At 41.7% G+C, this 26,547-nt stretch overlaps 1 protein-coding gene across 6 annotated transcripts in view; it reads right to left on the bottom strand.

Annotated features, from left to right (window-relative positions):
* PLCB4 (phospholipase C beta 4) overlaps window positions 1–26,547 on the bottom strand; it is a 477,139-nt gene that overhangs the window by 37,864 nt on the left and 412,728 nt on the right. For all 6 annotated transcript variants that reach the window (XM_069546386.1, XM_069546390.1, XM_069546388.1 and 3 more), the window contains 4 exons: window positions 9,744–9,832; window positions 8,851–9,001; window positions 3,259–3,308; window positions 3,056–3,121 (listed from right to left, as the gene is read on the bottom strand). In XM_069546386.1, the coding sequence (XP_069402487.1) occupies window positions 3,056–3,121; window positions 3,259–3,308; window positions 8,851–9,001; window positions 9,744–9,832 (356 nt within the window). The remainder of the gene's footprint in view (window positions 1–3,055; window positions 3,122–3,258; window positions 3,309–8,850; window positions 9,002–9,743; window positions 9,833–26,547) is intronic.

Genomic DNA, 26,547 nt, shown 5'->3' with positions numbered 1-26,547 from the left:
AGACTCTTGAGAGTCCCTTGGACTGCAAGGAGATCCAACCAGTCCATTCTGAAGGAGATTAGCCCTGGGATTTCTTTGGAAGGAATGATGCTAAAGCTGAAACTCCAGTACTTTGGCCACCTCATTTGAAGAGTTGACTCATTGGAAAAGACTCTGATGCTGGGAGGGATTGGGGGCAGGAGAAGAAGAGGATGACAGAGGATTGAGGTGGCTGGATGGCATCACTGACTCGATGGACATGAGTCTGAGTGAACTCTGGGAGATGGTGATGGACAGGGAGGCCTGGCGTGCTGCGATTCATGGGGTCTTAAAGAGTCAGACACGACTGAGCGACTGAACTGAACTGACCTGGATAGACTCAAAAATTACAGAAAGTTTGTAGAGAGGAAAGTAACTATTTGAAAATAATTATTTGCAAAGGCTTTGGGAGAATTAAAATAGATGAAAAGCACTTTAGTTATAACTAGCATAAACCAGTTGTATTGCTCTTGGCAAGGAACTCACTTCTCTGAATTTCATTTTATTCATGCTTGAAATGTGAATGGAATGATTAGGGTTTCAGGGACATGGTGAGGATTTAAGAATGTATATAAAATGTGTAACAAAAAAGTAGCATTAAATAAATGTCAGTCTTATTAGTAATAGTAGTTTTATATGAAAGATTATAGAATTCTGAGTTTGGTAATTATACTGGCAAAGCAGGCTGAATAGAAAAGAGGGTCCCCAGTGTATTTAATGTGGGAGAAGGGATTCATTCGTATGTTTATAATCATACATTTGTGACTTAAACTTCTGAAGTACATGAGGATATGGAAAACAAGCCATGAAACGCATTTACCTGCTGAGACTGTTTCCAAAAAGCATTCTGAAAAGCAACAGGCAAGCACTGTGCAATATGGCTCTATTATGTGACCTAATGAATTTTGAAGGCTTCCTCCAAAAAATGTACACTAAGGCTGTTATGAAAGTTCACACAGATTTAGATGGTAGGATTTAGGGAGATTTAAAATCTCTTTTTAAGTTTTGGTTCTACTATAATGTGGGGCTCCAAGAAACTCAAGGTTGTTTCTGCAAATGAAGGCAACTTGGATTCTTTCAAATCTTGGATTTCTATTTCACATCCTAAAAGATGCTGCTGTTAAAGTGCTGCACTCAATTTGCCAGCAAATGTGGAAAACTCAGCAGTGGCCACAGGACTGGAAAAGGTCAGTTTTCATTCAGATCCCAAAGAAAGACATGCCAAAGAATGTTCAAACTACTGCACAATTGCACTCATCTCACAGGCTTCACATGCTGGTAAAGTAATGCCCCAAATTCTCCAAGTCAGGCTTCAGCAGTATGTGAACTGAGAACTTGCAGATGTTCAAGGTGGATTTGGAAAAGGCAGAGGAAACAGAGATCAAATTGACAACATCCATAGGATCATAGGGAAAGCAAGAGAGTTCCAGAAAAACATCTACTTCTGTTTCACTGACTACACTAAAGCCTTTGACTATGTGGATCACAACAAACTGTGGAAAATTCTTCAAGAGATGAGAATATCAGACCACTTTACCTGCCTCCTGAGAAATCTGTATGCATGTCAAGAAGCAATAGTTAGAACTGGACATGTAACAATGGGCTGGTTCCAAATTGGGAAAGGAGTACGTCAAGCTGTATATTGTCACCCTGCTTATTTAACTTATATGCAGGGTACATCATGTGAAATGCCAGGCTGGATGAAGTACAAGCTAGAATCATGATCACAGGGAGAAATATCAATAATCTCAGATATGCAAATGATACCACCCTTATGGCAGAAAGTGAACAGGAACTAAAGAGCCTCTTGATGAAAGTGAAAGAGGAGAGTGAAAAAGCTGACTTAAAATTCAACATTCAAAAACCTAAGATCATGGCATCTGGTTCCATCATTTCATGGCAAATAGATGGGAAAACAATAGAAACATTGACAGACTTTATTTTCTTGGGCTCCAAAATCACTGCAGATGGTGACTGCAGCCATGAAATTAGAAGACACTTGCTCCTAGGAAGAAAAACTATGACAAACCTAGACAGCATATTAAAAAGCATTACTCTGCTGATGAAGGTCTGTATAGTCAAAGCTATGGTTTTGCTGGTAGTCATGTATGGATATGAGAGTTGTACCATAAAGAAGGCTGAGTGCTGAAGAATTGATGCTTTTGAACTGTGGTGTTGGAGAAGACTCTTGAGAGTCCCTTGGACTGTAAGGAGATTGAACCAGTCAATCCTAAAGGAAATCAGTCCTGAATATTCATTGGAAGGACTGATGCTGAAGCTGAAGCTCCAATAACTTTGGCCACCTGATGTGAAGAGCTGAATCATTAGAAAAGACCCTGATGCTGTGAAAGGTTGAAGGCAGGAGGAGAAGGGGACGAGAGGATGAGATGGTTGGATGGCATCACCGACTCGATGGACATGAGTTTGAGTGAGTGCCAGGAGATGGTGAAGGACAGGGAAGCCTGGTGTGCTGCAGTGCATGGAGTCATGATTATGGTCCAAAGACCTCTTCCTATAAGTAGGAACAACAATATTTCAGAAGTAGGCCACCAAGCAGAGTTTACATAATGGGGGAAAGTGAGAAGAGCTCTCTCAAGGTCCCCTGGCTGAGAAGTTTGGAGCTGACCAGCATCTCTCCTGATGCACTATGTGAGGCAAACTGTTTGCTAGAGACTCAAAGAATTTTTGTACCCAGAAGCTAAGACTATGAGTTGGTTTTCAATAGTCAGGTGATAGATATTACTCAACAATTTTGTCATATTACTCAATAATTTTGAAAAGGGCGAAGCTTTGTTATGCTTTTGAAATAACCATTAGAAATGCAGATTACAAATCAGTGACAATACCAAATAGAGTATCTTTAAAAATTTCATTTCTAACCAATTAAAATGCAGGTCCTGCTGCCCAGTTGGCTGGTATCAGTTTCCAAGTAGTAGGTTTGCCTGAGAGGCTTTCATCAGAGAGCTTAAAGGAGAAAACACACAAACCAGCTACAGAGCTGCACGCACACGCCGCTTGCACACACAAAACACGGTACCTTTGCATGTTTCTTCTTTAAAGAATTGAGCTCTTTCTGTTGTTTCTTTAAATGCTTCAAGTAAGCCTGTGGAAAAAACAAATGGGATCCCCAATAAGCTTTGTGTAGTACTACCACAGTGATTAAAGCTAATGAAAACCAAAAATACATCCATTTCACCAACAGAACAAAAGCGTGCTGGCAACATGACCCAGCAATTTTACCTTCATCTGCTTTAAATCTTCTATCCTCACTTGAGGGATCAGTTCGATACCTGAAACAAAGTTACTGTTTATATTAAACAAAAAGTTACTGTGTAATTAATGATCATATCAAATTCAGTTTTGAAATCACATCTAAGAAGTAGGCCATTGAAGCAGTTTTATGTTATGGCTATAAATATCTTGGTTTCCTATTACAGGACAATTAACTAGACACTTACCTGAAACCTTTCTGGTCTGAGGTCTGGTCCCCTACAAGCAGAGACTGAGAAGAGGGTTTATGTGCATATGATTTATCACAGGAGGGCTCTCAGGAGAAACCCCTAGGGGGTGACAGAAGCACTATAGGGTCGAGGAAGAAACCTGGGGGTCTTCCCGGCTGAAATCCAGCCTTGGTCTGATCCTGCAAGTTGTCAGCATTAATGGCCCTCCAGTGTTATTCTACCTTGAGGTAAGGAGACAGGGCCTGTGTAACCCCAGATCACTCAGGGTAAAACTGTCAGAAGTTTTACCAAACCTTCTAGGCATTTCCAGACAAGAGAACTCCCATGGTCTGAGGGCAACACTAGGGAGAAAAGCGCAGCTGTGATTGGCAGTCACAGTGTCCCTCACCATTGAAGGATGGGCACCAGTCTGACCCGGCACAACAGCATCTATTATGGTCGCTTTTACCTTTGCATTTGAAGATGCATCCTATCAGTCCATTAACTACCAACACTATTGCCAGCTTAACATTTTTTTCAGCCCCTTTCCACTACTGAATTGAATTCTAGCATTTAAGTGATATGCTACTAAGCCCAGGGATGCCTTTAACATACAGAAAATAATGAAATCAGATCATTGTAGAACAGGATGCTGTCATGAGCACCTAGAGTAATACACTAAGTCATCCCGTTGTTGCAGTGATGCTAAGCTACACGTTGTCATGGCAACCACAGTAGTAGGCGAATCCCAAAACACATTCTGTTTGACTGCAGATTTCCATCTTAGGTAAACAGATGAATGTGCATTCTATAGATTCCCATTAGAATCCCCAAGGCTAAGTATGAGATCCTCGAGAAAGATAGGTATCAAATTCTAGGGTCTTGTTTTTCAGCTGCACTCATTTTAAGAAGACCTGTACATCCAGGGTGAGGGTGTAAGGACAGTAAGGAGTCACGGCAGGCAGAAAACAGTCTTCTGATCTCTAACACTTTGTGATAGGGATGTCAAGGGACCATGGGGCTATTCTCTGATCTCTGAGGTCTGACATCACAAGCTAATTCCTGGCTTTACTGCAGGCCAGGGAGGTCTATCCTGGCATTGCAAAGAGCTCTTTGCAATCTTTGGGTCTCTTTTCTTTCTTCTATAAAATGAACACACAGATTTGGGAGGCATGCAAGGTGCTCTAGAGATATAACAAATACTAAGAGTCTGATCTAGTCCGGTGAAACTGTTTTTTGGTCTTGGTTCAATGAAATCTTGACTAACAGGACCCTGTGGAAACATCAGGGCTTCCCAGGTAGTTCAGTGTAAAGAATCCACCTGCTAATGCAGGAGACATGGGTTTGATCTCTGGGTTTGGAAGATCCCCTGGAGAGGGAAATGGCACCCCACTCCAATATCTTGCCTGGAAGATCTCATGGACAGAGGAGCCTGGCAGGCTACAGTCCATGGGGTTGCAAAAGAGTTGGAGAGGACTTAAAGACTAAACAACAACATGAAAACACAAACCTCCCTCAATCCTGGTTTTGCCTTTTTAAAAAAAAAATTATTTTAGAGAAAGATACATTATAAAAATGTTAGTTTCTACAAATGGTTCAGGAAGTTAGGGAAAAAACCACACTCTACAGAACAGGAACTGGTACAGGCCTGGCTCCATCTATATACTCAGAGCAGCTTCTCTAGCAGGACTTCCAGTGAGAGTGAATATGTTCCATCTGTGAACTGTCCAGGGCACCTGAGAAGCTCACGCTTTCAGTTTTAAGCCTAAAGAGCCGCATGTGGCCCATGGCTTCTACATCAGACTTCGTAGGTCTCCAGGTTTCCCTGGTGTGAAAGCAGGGGTGAAATTGTAAGTTTGGGCCCCAAAGATTTGAACAGTTGGCGTTTCAGTACCTATGGTTTTTGTTTTTATCAACACAGCTCATTAAAAATGACTTCTTTTCTCTCAAACTGTAATTTGGAGACCAACTAGCCGAGTTTTCTCAATTGCTTAGTCTTAAAGAACACCAGGCAGCCCTGGTGCAGTTAGTGCTATCGGGCCGGGTGTCTAACGGAATCCTGCAGAGCTTCAGAGCCCGTCCTGCTCACAGACACTCACAGCAGATGCTGTCGGGCGCCACCTGACGCTTCCTTCCCGCCGTAGGACTTCTCTTCAATTCTCCTTCTTCGTGGCTCAGACAGAACACCTTTCTTCCTTCCTCACACAGTGGAACTGCTCCCTTTCTCTCGATTCGGCTCTTCCTCAGAGCCTGTTTCACTGTACACCCCTCTTGGCATTTTCCCTCTCCTTCTCTTCACTGGCTCCTACCAACATGCAAGCGTTCTCCACAGCAACCATTTGATATCTCCAATTATCAATTTTTCTAACCTGGTTTGCACTCTCATCACACAAGCATCCCTGATTCAACAGTAATTACGCAGTCTTAACTTCTCTGGACTGTCTACACTACCTTCCCAAACTCATTCTTCTTACAAACCTTTCTTTTTCGTTTGTTTGCTTCCATTCCTGCCATCTTCCTGAACAGCTCACATCCTCTCTCTCTCCCCTCTTCCATCCACCTCCTCCTGACCTCCCGCAGTTTTGCTGTTGCGTGCTTCTGCCCAGATGCACCCCTAAAGCTTGAATGTGATGATGTCCAGGACGAGACTCATCTTACCCAAAACTGCTCCTCCTCCTGAGTTCTCTGCTTCACCCAGTGGTACCATCTCTTTCTGTGACCTGTGTTTGAAGTCCCTGAGTTACCTTCTTCCCCCTAAAACTGACACCCAAGCCACTGACTGATTTCCATGCTGCTTCTCCCGCTGAGTACATCCAGCCTCATCCAGGTTCTCCTTGCTGTTAGCATGGCTTGGTCATTCACCAGCCACTTGCTTCCTAAGAGAAGAGACTCTAGATCTTCACTAGGCTTGGTTCCAGGGACATACTGGACAACAGAAGTATGGTCTCGCTCCAATAACTCCTTTCTCTGGTTATTATCATGTTATATAAATATCACGTGACTAAATATATGATATAAATACAATGTGGTAAGTGCTACATTCTTCACTGGCCCTTATCACTTATTCCCTCTTTTTAAAGACTATTCCCACCAAGACTGTACTAACCATCTTACAAACCCTCGGGGGTCATTCTCCATCCCTGGGTGGTCCTAAGCCATCTCCAGATCAGACTCGCTCTGCCCCAGCTGCTTCCTGTGTGGCCTTGGTCTCTGCCTGGGCTCCTCCACCTTCTCTCCCTGCTCATGTCAGACCTGCGTTTCAAGGCCCAGCTCAGTTAGGATCCTATCCTTGAGTCTCCTCTGAGCCCTTGCTGGAAGGGACTCCTTTCCTCCCATTTCTGAACAGTCAGCCCTCATGAACACCACCTGGCCACAGTGTGGAAGCCTGTCTCATTGTGAGGTTCCTGAAGGTGTGAAGGCGTTTCTCGTAGGACTGACCACTGTGCCTTAGAGGAGGCTCCCAAGTCTCCTGAACAAAAGGCCAGAATGAATCAGCGTGTAGATCCTCTTACTCAGGGAGCTGGTCAAGGGGAGGAGGGAAAAGGAAAGCTTCTTCCAGTGGCTCCTTCCTGTGTAATCCTATTTGGACCAGAAGTGAAACAGTTCTGAACACAATCATGAACACAGTTCTGAACACAAACACTTCTAGAATTAGGATCACTTCTGTGTTTTGTGTTGAAAAAATCTGCACAACATGTTGAGCTGCGAGTTAGGCTTTATTTGGGGGCAAAATGAGGACTGTAGTGCGGGAGAGAGCGTTTCAGAGAGCTCTGAAAAACTGCTCCGAGCAGGCGAAGGGAGGAGCTAGGGGGTTTTGCAATAAAGGGCAGGTAGTCTGAATGACAAGAGATGACTGTTATTTAAAGAAACCAGGTATGTTAAGTTAACAAATTCAGCTCTTCTCTAGTATGGGAAGATGCAAGAGTCTGGGCTCACTGAAATCATTCCCGTGATCTGCACCTCTGCTATCTGGGGCCAGTGTCCTGGGTTTCCACATCCTGAGTTTCCTCGGGGCTCACCCTAGGGAGTGGCTGCAGTCTGATGGTTGCTGGATGGCAGGTGTTCTTTCCTTCCTGAGTTCCCTCAGGGCTCACCAGCTCCCAGTCAGTGGAGGCTACAACTGCTGATGACTGTGACATCCTTTGTTTACTGATATGGCAGGGAATATTCCATTTCTCATCTGTCAGCTGGTCATACTGCTTTTTCAGGCCACTCATGTCTTTCTGTGATGGTCAGCATGACACAAGAACTTTAACTAAACAAAAACGCTCCCGTTTTCCACTGCCTGTCTCTGTCTGAGAGGCTGATGTTCAGAAAGATAGTGCTGGATGGAAAGCCCATATCCTGCATCATTACCTGGTTCCATGTTCTTTCCAGGGAGGAACAGACATACAGGTGCAGAGCACAATTTGAGCTGCCTTTGTGCCATCTCATTTCCGAATTTGTTTCGCAAAGCTCTATGCACATTGAGTTTCCTGCTAAATTACCATGCTGCTTCGGTTAAGGAAAGCCTGTCATTTCTTACCTTAAACTGCAGCACTGTGTGTACTTAAGTACACAGACAACTTGACTTTCTTACACCAAAGATGCTGAATTCACATATAAATGGGAGATATTTATATTGAGTAGAAAACCATTAGGAAGATGAGAAATTCTTAAAGTAACAAAAATGAGTTTAGTAAATGATTCATGGTCAAGGAGGATATTTAAAATATTTAATTATCATATGGAATGGGGTCCATCCAATCAGAATGGATGCCTAAACAATAAGAATGGAAATCAACTTTAAATAATGAATACAGTTATTCTCCTACAGTACAGTTCCATATTAGCACATGGCACACGTGATTCTTTGTAACGCCACCTCTTACGCTCTTCCATTACATCTACAGGGAACCACAGAGAACTGGCCTTCAGATGCCCATTTGATAATTTTACAAATAAATAATCATGGACACTGAATATCTACCCATGGGGCAGAATTAGCGAAAAGGGGATCTAGGAATGTCAGGAACAATCGTTATTCTGCTGGTTCATGAACTTACCGCCCACGCTTATGGTGGTACCTGCAGGAGAGAGGGGATGACTTTGCTAAGCTCACTCTGTAAATGCCTTTTTTTTTCTCACAAAAAAGAGTACCAAATTTCAACATTTCTAGGTCTACTGATATTGTATGAGGTATTCACTATGGTGAAGGAGATCTAGCAGATGAAACACTGCTTTTCTGTTAACCACTCAGAGAAATTGAGAAATTTGTTCAACCCACAGAAAACCTGCTGCTCTTGAGTTTTATGGAGCCATGAAAACTGGCAAAATTAACAGTTCTAAATATCTGCATCAAAGTTTCGAAAACGGCTGGAACAGATAAGGAGCCCAGACAACTCTCTCTTACCTTTCTTGGCCTCCAGGCCAGCCCCCAGGGCAGCTGTGGTGGTTGGCCTGAGCTCCGAGCTGCTCTGAGGGGTCACATTCGCTTTGGCTGTGTTGGCTTTCCCTTTCTTGTCGTTCTTTGAAGTGTCACTGGGCACATCGGCGATGTCACTCTGGAACAGAAATGCTTATATTGACCCAAATGAATGCCACCTAGACGGCAGATGTCTTGCACATTCTCTCTTCTACGAACCCGGTCTGTGCCATCAACTGCTCCTCTGTATTCTAGCCTTTACTCCCTAAATAGATCTTTGCTTCGGGAGTAAACATATGGTTTCCTCAGATCTGACCCAAAAGACGAAGCCAAGGAAAGCTCCTTTGTAATAAGCAGGCTATACCTTCTCTTTTTTCAAGCTGCTGGAGAGATTTCTGTTTTCATTCTAAACTGAGGAGTAAGGGCAACTTTAAAAACAAGGAGTGAACCACCACAATGGTACACTGGCATTGAAGGCTGGATATAAGACCAGTAAAAAGTAAACAACAGTAAATGCCGATTTTATTTATTCACTGATTTAGGTGAACTGGTATTTCAGTGTCTCACAAAAGCATCCTATATTTAAATGTTCCTAAAAGCATTACGGGTGTATCCATTTCATTTCTAATGGGGCCAGGGTCCCCAGATGTGAGTGAAGCCATAGTAATGAAGTGGGTCACATTTTATTAAACATGGTACATCCTCACAGCCTTTTGAAACGGTTTTATTGACATGAAAGTTCAGTTTCAAAAACCACCTTTGAACTTGTTCTATTAATTTGTGACTTGGTATTACTCTTGTAATCAGTCAGACAACTTCCCCCCACTCAGCTGTCTTTCCTTGGCCACTGCTACCTGTCTTAACTGACTGTTGCTACTTACAGTTTCAATGCCCATAGCTCTCATTTGATCCGCTCTCTTTTCCGTAATGGAAAGAAATTTCTTTGGATCTGATAAAGCATCCACAATATCTGCAGGGAAAAAAGTCACCGAGCTGTGAATTCTCTGTTTTACTGAAACACCTAAGAGAATTCAGCTAATAAACCACTCATCACCTCCAACTCCCAAAATGCCTTTCGTTATGCACCTCTTCCTAGGACATGAAACAAGGCTAGAAAAACACAGTCGGTTGCTGAAAGCAAAAATAAAACAAGGAAGGGCAAGAATAAAAGGCCAGATGAGTTTATTTCCCTTTAATTTTCTCCCAAATAAAGAAGACAGGGAGACAAGGAAAGCTAAGTGAATGGCTTTGGCTCTGATGCTGAACTTGTGGACTTTGAATAAGGTGACTGATGCTTCCAGACTCAGTTTCTTTGTATGAAAATTAGGACTGAGAGCACTCACCCTGTTCACAATGCAGGAGCAGCACTATGAATATTCAGGGAATAAGTACCTGGAGCACAGTAGATGCCACCAGCAGAATCTTGTAAGATACAGAAGCTAATGCATCTTTAAAGCCCATTTTAATTCCATGTAGATAAAAAGAAATATTTCTTCAGTGTTTTCTCTGCTATAACTTGCACTCAAAGTTTCATCTTTTATATAACTTCATTAGAAGAGTTCCAAGGATTTTCAAACAGACTTTCATATAATTTTGCATAATTTGTCAGTACTGTAGAAGGAATCATTATTTTTATAAACTTCAAACAGTACAACACCTACAACTTTTAAAAGTTGTACATGAAAAAATCTCCCCCTAGCAGAATCACCTTCCTAATTACATTCATATGATTTAAAAATTTTTTCTTACATTTTTTTCTCTTTTAAAATGGAAAATAGTATACACACAGGTTAAACATTCAAATGTATAAAACAAAAAGTAAACATCTTTTCTCCCACCCATTTCACATCCAGCAGGTAACTACTGCTATCCGTCTCTTATATCTTCCTATCTTTTAAAAGGCCTCAAATGGGTTCATAGTAGTTTTTTTCTTTTTCCTAGAAATGTTGTTTCTAACATTTTAAAGTGTTAATGTGGTTCACATCAACATTTCTGCTCCATTTCAGCTCCTTCACTGCCTGAGGTGGGGGCAGGGGCTGCTTCAGCTGCTCGGCCCTCGTTTTCTCTGTGATGACCAAGGTGTAAAAGTATGTGCCACACCAAACTTGAAACTTCACATTATCCTTATTTTTCTTCATTTTTCTTTAAAGAACTTTTTACTCTTTGAAAATTTTTATTTATTTTTAATTGAAGGGTAATTGCTTTACGGGTTCAGTTTTTTATACCTGTTTTTTGTTTAACTTCACATATCTTAAAAACACTTCCATATCATCAGTACAGGTCTCCTACATTATTTTTAAGGGCTACCTAAATATTCCATATGTTGACTGGCCATAACTTGCCTAACTAGCTTCTTGATGGACCACTCTCTTACTTCCAATTCATTGACGTTATAAACAGTACTCCAGGGAATGTCTGTGAACATGTCATAGTATATTTTTGCCTATGCTCATAGGATAAGTTTCTGGAAGTCAGAATGATGCATAAAGGTATTTGTCCTTTTGGGAGTCCTTGCCAAATTGCTCTTCATGGAATTTTTTTCTCCTGTCAGGGGTGGATAAGAAGGTTTGATTCTAATTATTACTCATAGTCCCTGAGAAATCTTTGACTTATAATGGGGAATATCAACAAATTAGCCCTTAAAGCTTGCTCAGGAAAAATCACAGAAGTTTTTGGAAGTTAATGTTCTAGGAATGTATTTATCTGTGTTGGTGGTACTAGTGGTAAAGAATTTGCCTGCCAATGTAGGAGACACTAGAGACATGGGTTCAATCCCTGGGTTGAGAAGATACCCTGAAGAAGGAAATGGCAATCCAATTCAATATTCTTGCCTGGAAAATTCCAAGGACAGAGGAGACTGGCAGGCTATAGTCCAACAGGTTGCAAAGAGTCAGACACAACTGAACACAGAGGACAGGAACTCTTTTATCATGGAAATTTTCCAACATGTGCAAAAATAGACAAATAAAATAACTCCCCATATATTGATGATGAAGTCCCAACAATTATGAACAGTTTGCCATACTTCCTTTCTCTAAAATTCCCTTTCTTTCTCTCTTTTTTCTCTGCTAAAATATTTTAAGGTAAATTCCAGACTCCTAAGTATTTATGTATCTCTAAATAAGAAGGGAGATTTTTTTCAGGGCCAACCTTACCAGTATGAACAAAATTTGCACTAATTACTTCCTATGATATAATACATGGCCTATCTAACAGGAAAAGACCCCAATACTGGGAAAGATAGAACGCAAAAGGAGAAGGGGGTGGCAGAGGGTGGGATAGTTAGATAGCATCACCAACTCAATGGACATGAATTTGAGCAAACTCCAGAAGACAGTGGAAGACTGAGAGGGCTGGTGTGCTGCAGTCTATGGGGTCGCAAAGAGTTGGATTTAGCGAATGAACAACAAAAATTCCCCTTATTTACAATTAGTTTGTTTCAATCAAGATACAAAATCTGTACGATGTCTCTGATACTTATGGGTCTTAAATGTTTTTTTAACCTAGAAAAGATCCTCCTACAATTTATGGTTCTTAATGCATAGACTTGTGGAGGAGACAGGTCAGGTATCCTATAAAATGTCCCATGTTCCAGTACTTTCTTGGGTGTCAGCTCCATGGCATGACTTTTTCTCGACTTTTTTATGACGGTTCAGGAGGTGCTATGACCTCAGATAGATTGTTTGGAGGCAGAGAGAGCCTGGTTGCTTGTTGTGCTGCTAAACTCACTGAGGACTGACTCACAGATGCCTCCTCTTTCCACCCGTCCACACTCCCAGGGGGCAAAGCAAAGCACAGATAGTCCCCCTGAACTTGCCCACCTTTCCTTCGAGAAGATCTATATGACGTGGTCTCCCCATATGTTCCCATGTTGGATCAACTTTGCCTTGGCTTCCCACCAGCACGTTTTAATGGATGACCCATGGGACTGGCTTGTTAGAATATAAATACTTGCTTATTGTTAATGATATACAATCAATATATCAATATCATTGAAGAAAGCATATGACATTTTTGAAGGGCAACTCATAGTCCTTCCAGTACTAATAACAAATAATTCTTTAATCACTTAGAGCTACATACAAAACTAATAAAACAAATTATTAAAGAATGAAATGATCCATAATTCTTCCATCCTAACCAAGCTTCTTTCCTTTTTGCAAAATTTTTCCATATGAATACATATTTTACATGGTTTAGTTAACACTGTATAATCTGCTAAGAGTTGGTTCTTTGAAAAGATGAACAAAATAAACCTTAGCCAGACTCACAAGAAAAGAAAGAGTGATAATTAAAAAAAAAAGAACAATAAAATCAGAAATGAAAGAAGAGAAGTTATAACTGACACCACAGAAATACAAAAGATCGTAAGAAATTACTATGGACACCTATACACCAATAAAACGGACAACCATTATATACCAATAAAATGGACAAGCTAGATTTTTTTGGGCTCCAAAATCACTGCAGATGGTGACTGCAGCCATGAAATTAAAAGATGCTTACTCCTTGGAAGAAAAGTTATGACCAACCTAGATAGCATATTCAAAAGCAGAGAAATTACTTTGCCGACTAAGGTCCATCTAGTCAAAGCTATGGTTTTTCCAGCAGTCATGTATGGAGGTGAGAGTTGGACTGTGAAGAAGGCTGAGCACCAAAGAATTGATGCTTTTGAACTGTGGTGATGGAGAAGACTCTTGAGAGTCCCTTGGACTTCAAGGAGATCCAACCAGTCCATTCTGAAGGAGATCAGTCCTGGGTGTTCTTTGGAAGGAACGATGCTAAAGTGGAAACTCCAGTACTTTGGCCACCTCATGAAAAGAGTTGACTCACTGGAAAAGACTCTGATGCTGGGAGGGATTGGGGGCAGGAGGAAAAGGGGATGACAGAGGATGAGATGGCTGGATGGCATCACGGACTCGATGGATGTGAGTCTGAGTGAACTCCGGGAGCTGGTGATGTGATGGCCTGGTGTGCTGCGATTCATGGGGTCGCAAAGAGTCAGACACGACTGAGCGACTGAACTGAACTGAGAAGAAATGAATAAATCTCCAGAAATGCACAAACTCAAGACCGAATACAAAAGAAATAAAAAATGTAAACAAACCAATTACTTGCAATGAAATCAGTAACAATAATAATAAAAAGAAACTCCATACAAACTAAAGTCTAGGACCAGAGGGCTTCATGGGTGAATTCTACCAAACATTTAGAGAAGAGTCAACACCTATTTTTCTCAAACTAGGCAACAAATTTCCGAGGGAAGAATATTTCTAAACTCATTCTACAAGGCCAGCCTCACCCTGATGCCAAAACCAGACAGAGAATCACACAAAAAAGGAGATCATAGGCCAGGATCACTGATGAACATAGATACAAAAATCTTCAAGAAAATATTAGCAAATCAAATTCAACGATGCATTAAAAAGATCATATACCATGATCATTGGGATTTATGCCAGTGACGCAAAGATGGCTCAATATCTGCAAATCAGCATGATGGATTACATTAACAACATGAAGAATAAAAGTAACATAGTCATTTCAATAGATGCAGAAGAACTTCTCACAAAATTCAACGTCCTCGTATGATTCTATTAACTAATAGAGTCTTTGCACATGTAATCAGTTAAGGACTGAGATGAGACCATTCTGGATTAGGGCTGGGCCTAAATCCCATGACTAGTATATTTATAAGAAGAGAACAGGACACACAGAGATATAAAGAAAGGCCAGGTTTTGGCGGAGGCAGACTGCAGCAATCAGGAGAGGCTGTGAAGAGAAAAGGAAGGGTGTTTCCAAGTCTCGAGGGAGCATGGCCTTGCCAGGTCCTTGGTTTCAAACTTCTAGCTTCCAGAACTGTGAGAGAATAAGTTTCTATTCTTTCAAGTCTATCAGTTTGTGGTAAATCTGTTTACCAACAGGACTGAGAAATAAAAATTCTGCTACTTAAATTCTTGGGTATCCATCTTTCATGTGTGCTTAAGCTCACAAAGCTTTATCATTGTTAAGGAGGCCCCATCAGCCCCTGGACATTCACAGGTCAGGCCGTGAGTCCCTCCTGGGGAAAGTGAATTTAAATCCTGCGGTATTGTTCCTGTTTGCCGTGGCAATACTTGACCTCAGCCTGGAGGACTGATTCTGACCTCAGTTCAGTTCAGTTCAGTTGCTTAGTCATGTCCGACTCTTTGCGACCATGAATCGCAACACGCCAGGCCTCCCTGTCCATCACCAACTCCCGGAGTTCACTCAGACTCACGTCCATCGAGTCTGTGATGCCATCCAGCCATCTCATCCTCTGTCGTCCCCTTCTCCTCCTGCCCCCAATCCCTCCGAGCATCAGAGTCTTTTCCAATGAGTCAACTCCTCGCATGAGGTGGCCAAAGTAACTGAAGTTTCAGCGTTAGCATCACTCCTTCCAAAGAAATCCCAGGGCTGATTTCCTTCAGAATGGACTGGTTGGATCTCCTTGCAGTCCAAGGACTCTTCTCAAGAGTCTTCTCCAACACCACAGTTCAAAAGCATCAATTCTTTGGTGCTCAGCTTTCTTCACAGTCCAACTCTCACATCCATACATGACCACTGGAAAAACCATAGCCTTGACTAGATGGACCTTTGTTGGCAAAGTAATGTCTCTGCTTTTCAATGTGCTATCTAGGTTGGTCATAACTTTCCTGACATAGACTTATATAAAATATAGCTATAAAACATTCTGTAAATGCAGTTGCATATTGTTTTGTACTAATGGACAAGCTGATTGAGGGGCCCTTATCCACCATCTGCTGTACGATTATGTAGAAGTAGCCTCAATTACACAACAAAATAAGATGCTTCAGATTCACCCATTAGGTGGATGAATATCATTACTTAAATCTATCTTCTATTACCAGTATTAACAAGTCTAGAAACTGCTGGGAAGTTATATTTCCAGATCCTGAAACTCTGCTTAATCATTGGAGGTATAATGAGATATCTTATTTGCAGTTACACATTCACTTAAAAAATGGGCAACATGCAATATAATAGAACTGAATAATAAATTCAGTTTAATAGTATTCTTTGGTTTCCCTGGTGGCTCAGACAATAAAGAATCTGCCTACAAAGTGGGAGACCTGGGTCAATTCCTGGGTTGGGAAGATCCCCTGCAGAAGGGCATGGCAAGCCACTCCAGAATTCTTGCCTGGAGAACCCCATGGACAGAGGAGCTTGGCAGGCTATGGTCCATGGCGTCACAAAGAGTCGGACACCACTGAACATGCTGCTGCTGCTGCTAAGTCACTTCAGTCGTGTCCGACTCTGTGCGACCCCATAGACGGCAGCCCACCAGGCTCCCCCGTCCCTGGGATTCTCCAGGCAAGAACACTGGAATGGCCTGCCATTTCCTTCTCCAATGCATGATGACTGAGCACAATAGTGTTCGTGGTCAAAGGGCAACAAAATTACACAAAGTGTATATAAGGCTTGTTCAAATTCAATCACAAGACACAAAAAGGAGATTAAAAAAGGGCTGAATGTTTGAACCAGGCTTAGATTAGCAGGTTATTTGAAACAGGTGATCATTCCTGGCAGTTTTGAGTTGTGAATTAGATACTTCTGTAACACATAATTTTGCCACATGGTGGCAGGTAGCAGAAGCAGCTACTGCATACCTGGAACAGTTCTGCCAAAATTATCTGACCAAGGACAAAAGGGCTCAGGATTAGGGAGCCAGTGCCTGTCCTACCCACTTTTAGATGATTTTTCTATTGTATCTCAGTTTTTCCTCTGACCAGTGACATATACATTTGAGTTTTAAATATATACTTTGTATACACACATATGTATAGGCACATAAAAATCAGTTTCCTTCTTTGAGAGGCAATATATATGCATATATTATGTACATTCAAATATAGAATTGATTTTTATACTGCCTATCAAAGAAACTGATTTTAATAATCACATTTAAAATGATATATAACCAGAAAGTGAGAAGCCATGCCTCAAATATATCATACTTGTATAGCCTTGCATAACTCTGAAAATGTTATTCATTTTTTCCTTGCCTCAGCCTGGAAAAAAATTATTTCAGGAAGCAGTTAAACAAATCTGGCATATTCTTGGCCAGAGTGCTACATGTTCTTGGTCAAAGTGTTGCATATTCAAGTAAACTTGGAATCTTTCTTTGGTGCCAATCTGACATTTCACAGGGCGTCAGCCCTCACATCGGAGGAACACTGTGCCAGGCTACCCCACTGTGTAGTTCAGTGCTCCACAGGACAAACCAGTGTAGCAAGAATTAATTTTAAATGTGGATTAACAATGACGGAGTGTGAATAGGTTTGTCTAAGGACCAGCCACACTGAACATTTAACAGGGAAGGGCTGTGTGCACACAAAGTTATAACTGTATAAACCCACAAGAGTGAGCTAAAATTTCCCAGATACTTAGCTCTGGAACCTTTCTTTTTAAAAAGAAATCAATCTGCCTTTTCTCACTTGCTCCTTTCTTCTGGTCTTAACGGAAGTCTCATTTGTATTTTTTAAAAATACCAGCTATTTTGGGGTTTAGGGCCATTTCCATCCTCTTCATGGGTCACAGCCTGGTGTGGCAAAGGGACTTATGTAGCTCAAGGAAGCTATGAGCCAAGTCACGCAGGGGCACCCGTGCTAGATGGGTCATGGTGGAGAGTTCTGACAATTGTGGTCCACTGGAGGAGGAAATGGCAAACCACTCTAGACTTTTGCCATGAGAACTCCATGAAGAGCACAAAACGGCAAAAAGACGTGACACTGGAAGATGAGCTCCCCATGTCAGAAGGTGTCCAACAGGCTACTGGGGAAGAGCAGAGGGCTACTACTAACAGCTCCAGAAAGAATGAAGTGCCTGGGCCAAAGTGGACATGATGCTCAGTTGTGGATGTGGCTGGTGATGAAAGTCAAGTCTGAAGCTGTGAAAAACACTATTGCATAGGAACCTGGAATGTTAGTAAATTGCACACGGTCAAGCAGGACTTGTGCAATTTATCGCAGGCATGCTGCGATACATGGGGTCACAGAGTCGGACACGGCTGAGAGACTGAACTGAACTGAAGCAGGACATGGCAAGATTGAACATTGATATCTTAAGGACTTGGTAAACTCAAATCAATTGGAATGCGTGAATTTAATTCAGAGGACCATTATACCTACTACTGAAATGGGTGAATTTAATTCAGATGACCATTATATTTACTACTGTGGGCAAGAATTCCTTAGAGGAAATGGAGTAGCCACCATAGTCAACAAAAGAGTCTGAAATGCAGTACTTGGGTGCAATCTCAAAAACGACAGAATGATCTCCTTTCCAAGGCAAACCATTCAACATCACAGTAATCCAAGTCTATGCTCCCACCACTGATGCCGAAGAAGCTGAGGTTGACTGGTTCTATGAAGACCTACACACCTTTTAGAATTAACACCGCAAAAAGATGTCCTTTTCATCATAGGGGACTGGAATGCAAAAGTAGGAAGTCAAGAGATACCCAGAGGAACAGGCAAGTTTGCCCTTGGAGTACAGAGTGAAGCAGGGCAAAGGCTAACAGAGTTTTGTCAAGAGAACATGCTGGTCATAGCAAACAACCTTTTCCAACAACACAAGAGATGACTCTACACATGGACATCACCAGATGGTCACTTTAGTACTAAAATCTGATTGACTATGTTCTTTGCAGCCAAAGATGGAGAAGCTCTATACATACAGTAAAAACAAGATCTGGAGCTGACTGTGTCTCAGATCATGTGCACCTTATCGCAAAATTCAAGCTTAATTTGAAGAAAGTAGGGAAAACCACTTGGCCACTCAGGTATGACCTAAGTCAAATCCCATATGATTATACAGTGGAGATAATGAATGGATTCAGGGGATTAGATTTGGTAGACAGAGTGCCTGAAGAACTATGAGTCAAGGCTTGTAACATTCTACAGGATGTGGTGACCAAAACCATCCCCAAGAATAAGAAATGAAAGAAGGCAAAGTGGTTGTCCGAGGAGGCTTTACAAATAGCTGAGGAAAGAAGAGACGCAAAAGGGAAGGGAGAAAGGGGAAGAAGATATATCCATCTGAATGCAGAGTTTCAGAAAATAGCAAGGAGAGATAAGAAAGTATTTTAAAGTGAACAATGAAAAGAAATAGAATGGGAAAGACTAGAGATCTCTTCAAGAAAATTAGAGATACCAAGGGAATATTTCATGCAAGGATGGGGACAATAAAGGACAGAAATGGCAGGGACCTAACAGAAGCAGAAGAGATTAAGAAAAGGTGGCAAGAATACACAGAAGGACAATACAAAGTAAGTCTTACTGACCTAGATAACCGCGATAGTGTGATCACTCACCTAGAGCCAGACATCCTGGAGTGTGAAGTCAAGTGAGTCTTAGGAAGCATTACTAATAATATGAACAAAGCTAGTGGGGGTGATGGAACTCCAGCTGAGCTATTTCAAATCCTAAAAGATGATGCTATTAAAGTCCTGTACTCAGTATGTCAGGAAATTTGGAAAACTCAGCAGTGGCCAAAGGACTCGAAAAGGTCAGTTTTCATTCCAATCACAAAGCAGGGTAACGCTAAGGAATGCTGAAACTACTGGACAATTGCACTCATTTCACTTGCTCATACTATGCTCAAAATCCTTCAAGCTAGGCTTCAACAGTACGTTAACCGAGAACTTCTAGATGTACAGTTTAGAAGAGAAGAACCAGAGATACAAATTGCCAACATTCACTGGATCATAGAGAAAGCAAAGGAATTCCAGAAAAATGTCTACTTCTGCTTCATTGACTACAGTAAAGCCTTTGACTGTGTGGGTTACAACAAACTGTGGAAAATGTTTAAAGAGATGGGAATACCAGACCACATTACTTGTCTTCTGAGAAACGTGTATGTGGGTAAAGACACAACAGTTAGAACCAGACATGGAATAATGGACTAGTTCAAAATTGGGAAGAGAGTATGACAAGGCTATATATTATTACCCTGCTTAATTTCTATGCAGAGTACATCATACAAAATGCCAGGCTGGATGAATCACAAACTGGAATCAAGATTTCCAAGAGCCATATCAACAACCTCAGATACGCAGATGATACCATTCTAATGGCAGAAAGTAAAGGAACTAAAGAGCCTCTTGATGAGGGGGAAAGAAGTGGGGAATACAGCTGGCTTAAAACTCAGCATTCAAAAAAGTAAGATCATGGCATCCAGTCCCATCACTTCATGGCAAACAGATGGGGAAAAAGTGGAAACAGCGACAGATTTTATTTTCTTGAGCTCCAAAATCACTGTAGACGCTGACTGTAGCCATGAAATTAAAAGATGCTTGCTTGTTCCTTGGAAGGAAAGCTATCACAAACCTGGACAGAGTATTAAAAAGCAGATATCACTTTGCTGACAAAGGTCCATATAATCAAAGTATTGTTTTACCAGCAGACATGTATGGATATGAGTTAGACTATAAAGAAGGCTGAGCGCCGAAGAACTGATGGTTTTGAATTGTGGTGCTGGAGAGGATTCTTGAGAGTCCCTTGGACTGCAAGGAGATCAAACCAGTCAATCCTAAAGGAAATCAACCCTGAATATTCACTGGAAGGACAGATGCTGAAGGTGATGCTCCAGCCCTTTGGCCACCTGATGCATAGAGCTGACTCGCTGGAAAAGTCCCTGACGCTGGGAAAGATTGAAGGCAACAGGAGAAGCAGGTGGCAGAGGATGAGATGGTAGATAACATCACTGACATGCATTTGAACAGACTCTGGGAGATGGAGGAGGACAGAGGAGCATGGCATGCTACAACCCACAGGGTCACAAAGAGCCACCACAATTTAGTGCCTGAAAAACAACAGCAATCTAGACCTTTAAACACATATGCAGATGGTGACTGCAGCCAGGAAATTAAGAGATGCTTACTCCTTGGAAGGAAAGTGATGACCAACCTAGACAGCATATTCAAAAGCAGAGACTTTACTTTGCCGACTAAGGTCCGTCTAGTCAAGGCTATGGTTTTTCCAGTGGTCATGTATGGATGTGAGAGTTGGACTGTGAAGAAGGCTGAGCGCTGAAGACTCTGGAGAGTCCCTTGGACTGCAAGGAGATCCAACCAGTCCATTCTGAAGGAGATCAGCCCTGGGATTTCTTTGGAAGGACTGATGCTAAAGCTGAAACTCCAGTACTTTGGCCACCTCATGCGAAGAGTTGACTCATTGGAAAAGACTCTGATGCTGGGAGGGATAGGGGGCAGGAGGAGAAGGGGATGACAGAAGATGAGATGGGTGGATGGCATCACTGACTCGATGGCCGTGAGTCTGAGTGAACTATGGGAGTTGGTGATGGACAGGGAGGCCTGGTGTGCTGCGATTCATGGGGTCGCAAAGAGTTGGACACAACTGAGAGACTGAATTGAACTGAACTGAACACTTCTTGATGCAACAAATCCACTTGAAAGAATTCACCTGTAGGAAATAATCACTAATATTTCCAAAGCTTTACATTTAGGGTTCTTAGATGCAATCCTGTTCATAAGAAAGAAAAGTAGAATTAACTTCAAAACATCAGTAAGATAAATTATAGCATACATAAAATGGAATCTCAAGCAGACAATAAAAATTTCAAGAAATGGGAAAAATACTCTAAAAATTATGAAAAGAATTAACTCTGAAATATGAATGTAAATGAGACACCGCAGTAAGATCCAATTTTATTAAAAAGTAAAGAGAATAATGAGATAGGAAGTAGAGACCCATATGGTAACAGAGTTCATTCTGGGTATTGGATGAATGACCCTTTTAAAATTTTTATGTCATCAGAATTTTTTTCTGATATGTAGCTACTTTGCTTTTTACAGAGTAAAACCTGCTAAACATATTAGTAGAATAAATGAAAGCATCCATATTTTCTTTCTTTAGCTACATAAAAATCTAGAGATGTTTATCGACCACTTTCTTTTTTCCCCCCAGAAACTGCTGAAGTGCAATGGTGCAGAATTTCATTTTGAACTTTTTCCTATAGAATCAACAAAGACTGTAAATGTTCTAGTGAACAGGGGGTCTATTGATCACCTGGTGTGCTGGTTCAGCACATTAATGTTCAGACATGAATGTGGGAGGTTAGGTAAGCACATGAAATATAAACACACTGTGGGAATCAAGAGGCTGTCAAGAAGACTGGAAATTTGGAAAAAGTTCTCATATTCTTATTTTGTTATTTTCCGGTAAGTTCCTTAAATAAACCCTCAGAATGTCTGTCCTTGGTTTCTTCACATACGTGAGAAATGGCCAGAGAATTCTGAATAAACAGTCTTTAAACATCAAATCTGAGGCTAACACATCAACTGCATCAACTGCAGAATCCCATCAAAGATAACGTCGTACAGAAATTTCAATTGCTTTTGAGAGAAATGCTACAATGATACCTTAGGAAACAATAGTTATAAGACTATTTTTAAAGGTGTCAATCAATACTTATAAATATTGACAGTAGCCATAAACTACATGATAAGCACAGATATTCCTTCGGCATACACCTGCATATGCTCACATTTACTCTAAACAATTTCACATTTCTGGACCCCATTTTTGTAAAGTGCTTGGAACAAAGCAGGAGCTCTAAAAACGGTATCTTTCCCTTTTCTATTCGAATAGCCCATTTCCCTAGAATGAGTTAGAGTTTCATTTGAAAAGTAACACGTGTAAAGGCAAAACCTTTGTCTTCCAATACATTTATTTATATAACTATCTTTAAAATGCACTAGGTATTACGCACCACTGCTTTCTAAGAGCAAATATGTGGAACAAGACTGAATCCATCTGCTGATGCCCCGTGGCCATCACATGCTCCTCAACACCCACACAGGTCCTATGTCTCTTTTCTGCCCTGCTCACCCGGCCCACAGCACCCCATCCCAGCGTCTGCCACGTGCTCATAACTGTTACTCTGTGTTGTGACCTGTAATAGGCTTCCTTTTTTGAGAAAAAAAAACAAAGGGAAAGAGGAAGGAATCTTTACTCTCAATTTTGCAATTGAAAAGTCCTTGTGGCTGACTTTACTTTTGGAACCCACAATTGGGTTGTAAATGTTGAGTATTAGTTGCAGAAACTCTGTCCTCCAGAGAAGACTGCATTATTAAAAACACAAAACAAAATCACCCAAAGCTCCTCAAACTAGAACAGCACAGAAACTGAGCTGCATTTGGAGCCACACACTCCTGTGCACACACATGGCAGGCACGCCCTGCTGTGTCATACACTGTGATGACAAGCACACATCACAGGAGGCTGTGAGGGCAACAATACCAGTACTTTCACAGGCCAGAAGATGGGGTGGGGGGTGTTGATAGGTGATAACACTATCTCAAGGTAAGCTGGCTAGCAGTGGAGAGTCAGGACTTGAACCCTTATTAATTTGATGTACTTTGCTGTACTATTGTTTTCTTATGATTCAATGAACTCTGAGATTATAGAGGATCTTTGTTTACCTTTAATGTTCTTGGCTCAGTTGCGGGTTATAAAAAGTTAATATGTGGGTTTACCAGGATCCTATGACTTGGGGCTTCCCTGAGAGCTCAGCTGGTAAAGAATCCACTTGCAATGTGGGATACCTGGGTTCAATCCCTGGGTTGGGAAGATCTGCTGGAGAAGGGATCTTAAAGCACTCCAGTATTCTTGGGCTTCCCTGGTGGCTCAGCTGGTAAAGAATCAGCCTGCAGTGTGGGAGACCTGGTTTGATCTCTGGGTTGGGAAGATCCCCTGGAGAAGGGAAAGGCTACCCACTCCAGTATTCTTGCCTGGAGAATTCCATAGACTACCATCCATGGGATCGTGAAGAATCAGACATGACTGAGCAATCTTCACTTTCACTTTAAGACTTTGTCCAACTTTGATTCCTCCCATTGATGACTCTGGGCTTCCCCGATAGCTCAGTTGGTAAGGAATCTGCCTGTAATGCAGGAGATCCCTGTTCAATTCCTGGGTTGGAACGATTTGCTGGAGAATGGACAGGCTCTCCAATCCAGTATTCTTAGGCTTCCCTGGTGTCTCAGCTGGTAAAAAATCTGCCTGCAATGTGGGAGACCTGGGTTTGATCCCTGGGTTGGGAAGATTCCCTCGAAAAGGGAAAGGCTACCCACTCCAGTATTCTGGCCTAGGGAATTCCATGGGGTCCATGGGGTCACATGGAGGGGGTCCATGGGGTCACATGGAGAAGTCCATGGGGTCACAAAGAGTCAGACATTACTGAGTGATTTTCACTTTAAATTTCATTGATGTCTTTGGTATAACTAAAGGTGGTCTTCTATGGACTGATGACTGGGAATTTTTTGTGAAATTGAACTCCCCTGTAGATTCTGGGGGAAAGTCCAGGAATGCTGATAATGGAGTTCAATTTAAACCTTTTAGTGAAACCAACTGATGTCTATGGCTCTACATTATTCACACCTTTCCTCCTTTGAATGATGGTAGAAATGCATTCTTCACAAACATATATGTGAAACATATATGTGAAAATTGAAAAAGCGTAAAATGACAGCATTTTTAAATAAAGAATTTTAAAGATAATCTCAGTTCAGTTCAGTTCAGTCGCTCAGTCACGACCCCATGAACTGCAGCACGCCAGGTCTCCCTGTCCATCATCAACTCCCGGAGTTCATTCAGACTCACGGCCATCAAGTCAGTGATGCCATCCAGACATCTCATCCTCTGTCGTCCCCTTCTCCTCCTGCCCCCAGTCCCTCCCAGGATCAGAGTCTTTTCCAGTGAGTCAACTCTTCAAATGAGGTGGCCAGAGTACTGGAGCTTCAGCTTTAGCATCATTCCTTCCAAAGAAATCCCAGGGCTGATCTCCTTCAGAATGGACGGGTTGGATCTCCTTGTGGTCCAAGGGACTCTCCAGAGTCTTCTCCAACACCACAGTTCAAAAGCATCAATTCTTCGGTGCTCAGCCTTCATCACAGTCCAATTCTCACATCCATACGTGACCACTGGAAAAACCATAGCCTTGACTAGATGGACCTTAGTTGGCAAAGTAATGTCTCTGCTTTTGAATATACTATCTAGGTGGGTCATAACTTTCCTTCCAAGGAGAAAGCGTCTTTTAGTTTCATGGCTGCAATCACCATCTGCAGTGATTTTGGAGCCCAGAAAAATAAAGTCTAACAGTGTTTCCACTGTTTCCCCATTTCCCATGAAGTATGGGACCAGATGCCATGATCTTTGTTTTCTGAATGTTGAGCTTTAGGCCAACCTTTTCGCTCTCCTCTTTCACTTTCATCAAGAGGCTTTTTAGTTCCTCTTCACTTTCTGCCATAAGGGTGGTATCATCTGCATATGTGAGGTTATTGATATTTTTCCCAGCAATCCTGATTCCAGCTTGTGCTTCTTCCAGCCCAGCGTTTCTCATGATGTACTCTGCATAGAAGTTAAATAAGCAGGGTGACAATCTACAGCCTTGATGTCCTCCTTTCCCTATTCGGAACCAGTCTCTTGTTCCATGTCCAGTTCTAACTGCTGCTTCCTGACCTGATATGGGTTTCTCAAGAGGCAGGTCAGGTGGTCTGGTATTTCCATCTCTTGAAGAATTTTCTACAGTTTATTGTGATCCACACAGTCAAAGGCTTTGGCATAGTCAATAAAGCAGAAATAGATGTTTTGCTGGAACTCTCTTCCTTTTCCCATGATCCAGTGGATGTTGGCAATTTGATGTCTGGTTCTTCTGCCTTTTCTAAAACCAGCTTGAACATCAGGGAGTTCACGATTCACGTATTGCTAAAGCCTGGCTTGGAGAATTTTGAGCATTACTTAACTAGCGTGTGAGATGAGTACAATTGTGCAGTAGTTGGAGCATTCTTTGGCATTGCCTGTCTTTGGGATTGGAATGAAAACTGGCCTTTTCCAGTCCTGGGGCCACTTCTGAGTTTTCTAAATTTGTTGGCATATTGAGTGCAGCACTTTCACAGCATCATCTTTCAGGATTTGAAATAGGTCCACTGGAATTCCATCATCTCCACTAGCTTTGTTCGTAGTGATGCTTTCTAAGGCCCACTTGACATCACATTCCAGGATGTCTGGCTCTAGGTGAGTGATCACACCATTGTGCTTATCTTGGTCATTAAGATCTTTTTTGTACAGTTCTTCTGTGTATTCTTGCCACCTCTTCTTAATGTCTTCTGCTTCTTTTAGGACCATATCATTTCTGTCCTTTATTGAGCCCATCTTTGCATGAAATGTTCCCTTGGTATCTCTAATTTTCTTGAAGAGATCTCTAGTGTTTACAATTCTGTTGTTTTCCTCTATTTCTTTGCATTGATCACTGAAGAAGGCTTTCTTATCTCTTCTTGCTACTCTTTGGAACTCTGCATTCAGATGCTTATATCGTTCCTTTTCTCCTTTGCTTTTTGCTTCTCTTCTTTTCACAGCTATTTGTAAGGCCTCCCCAGGCAGCCATACTGCTTTTTTGTATTTCTTTTCTATGGGGATGGTCTTGATCCCTGTCTCCTGTACAAAGTCACGAACCTCATTCCATAGTTCATCAGGCATTCTATCTATCAGATCTAGGCCCTTAAATCTATTTCGCACTTACACTGTATAAACATAAGGGATTTGATTTAGGTCATACCTGAAAGGTCTAGCGGTTTTCCCTACTTTCTTCAATTTAAGTCTGAATTTGGTAATAAGGAGTTCA

The sequence above is a fragment of the Ovis canadensis genome, chromosome 13 (assembly GCF_042477335.2).
Source record: "Ovis canadensis isolate MfBH-ARS-UI-01 breed Bighorn chromosome 13, ARS-UI_OviCan_v2, whole genome shotgun sequence".
Taxonomy (NCBI): domain Eukaryota; kingdom Metazoa; phylum Chordata; class Mammalia; order Artiodactyla; family Bovidae; genus Ovis; species Ovis canadensis.
This window is presented reverse-complemented; position numbering and strand designations above follow the sequence as displayed.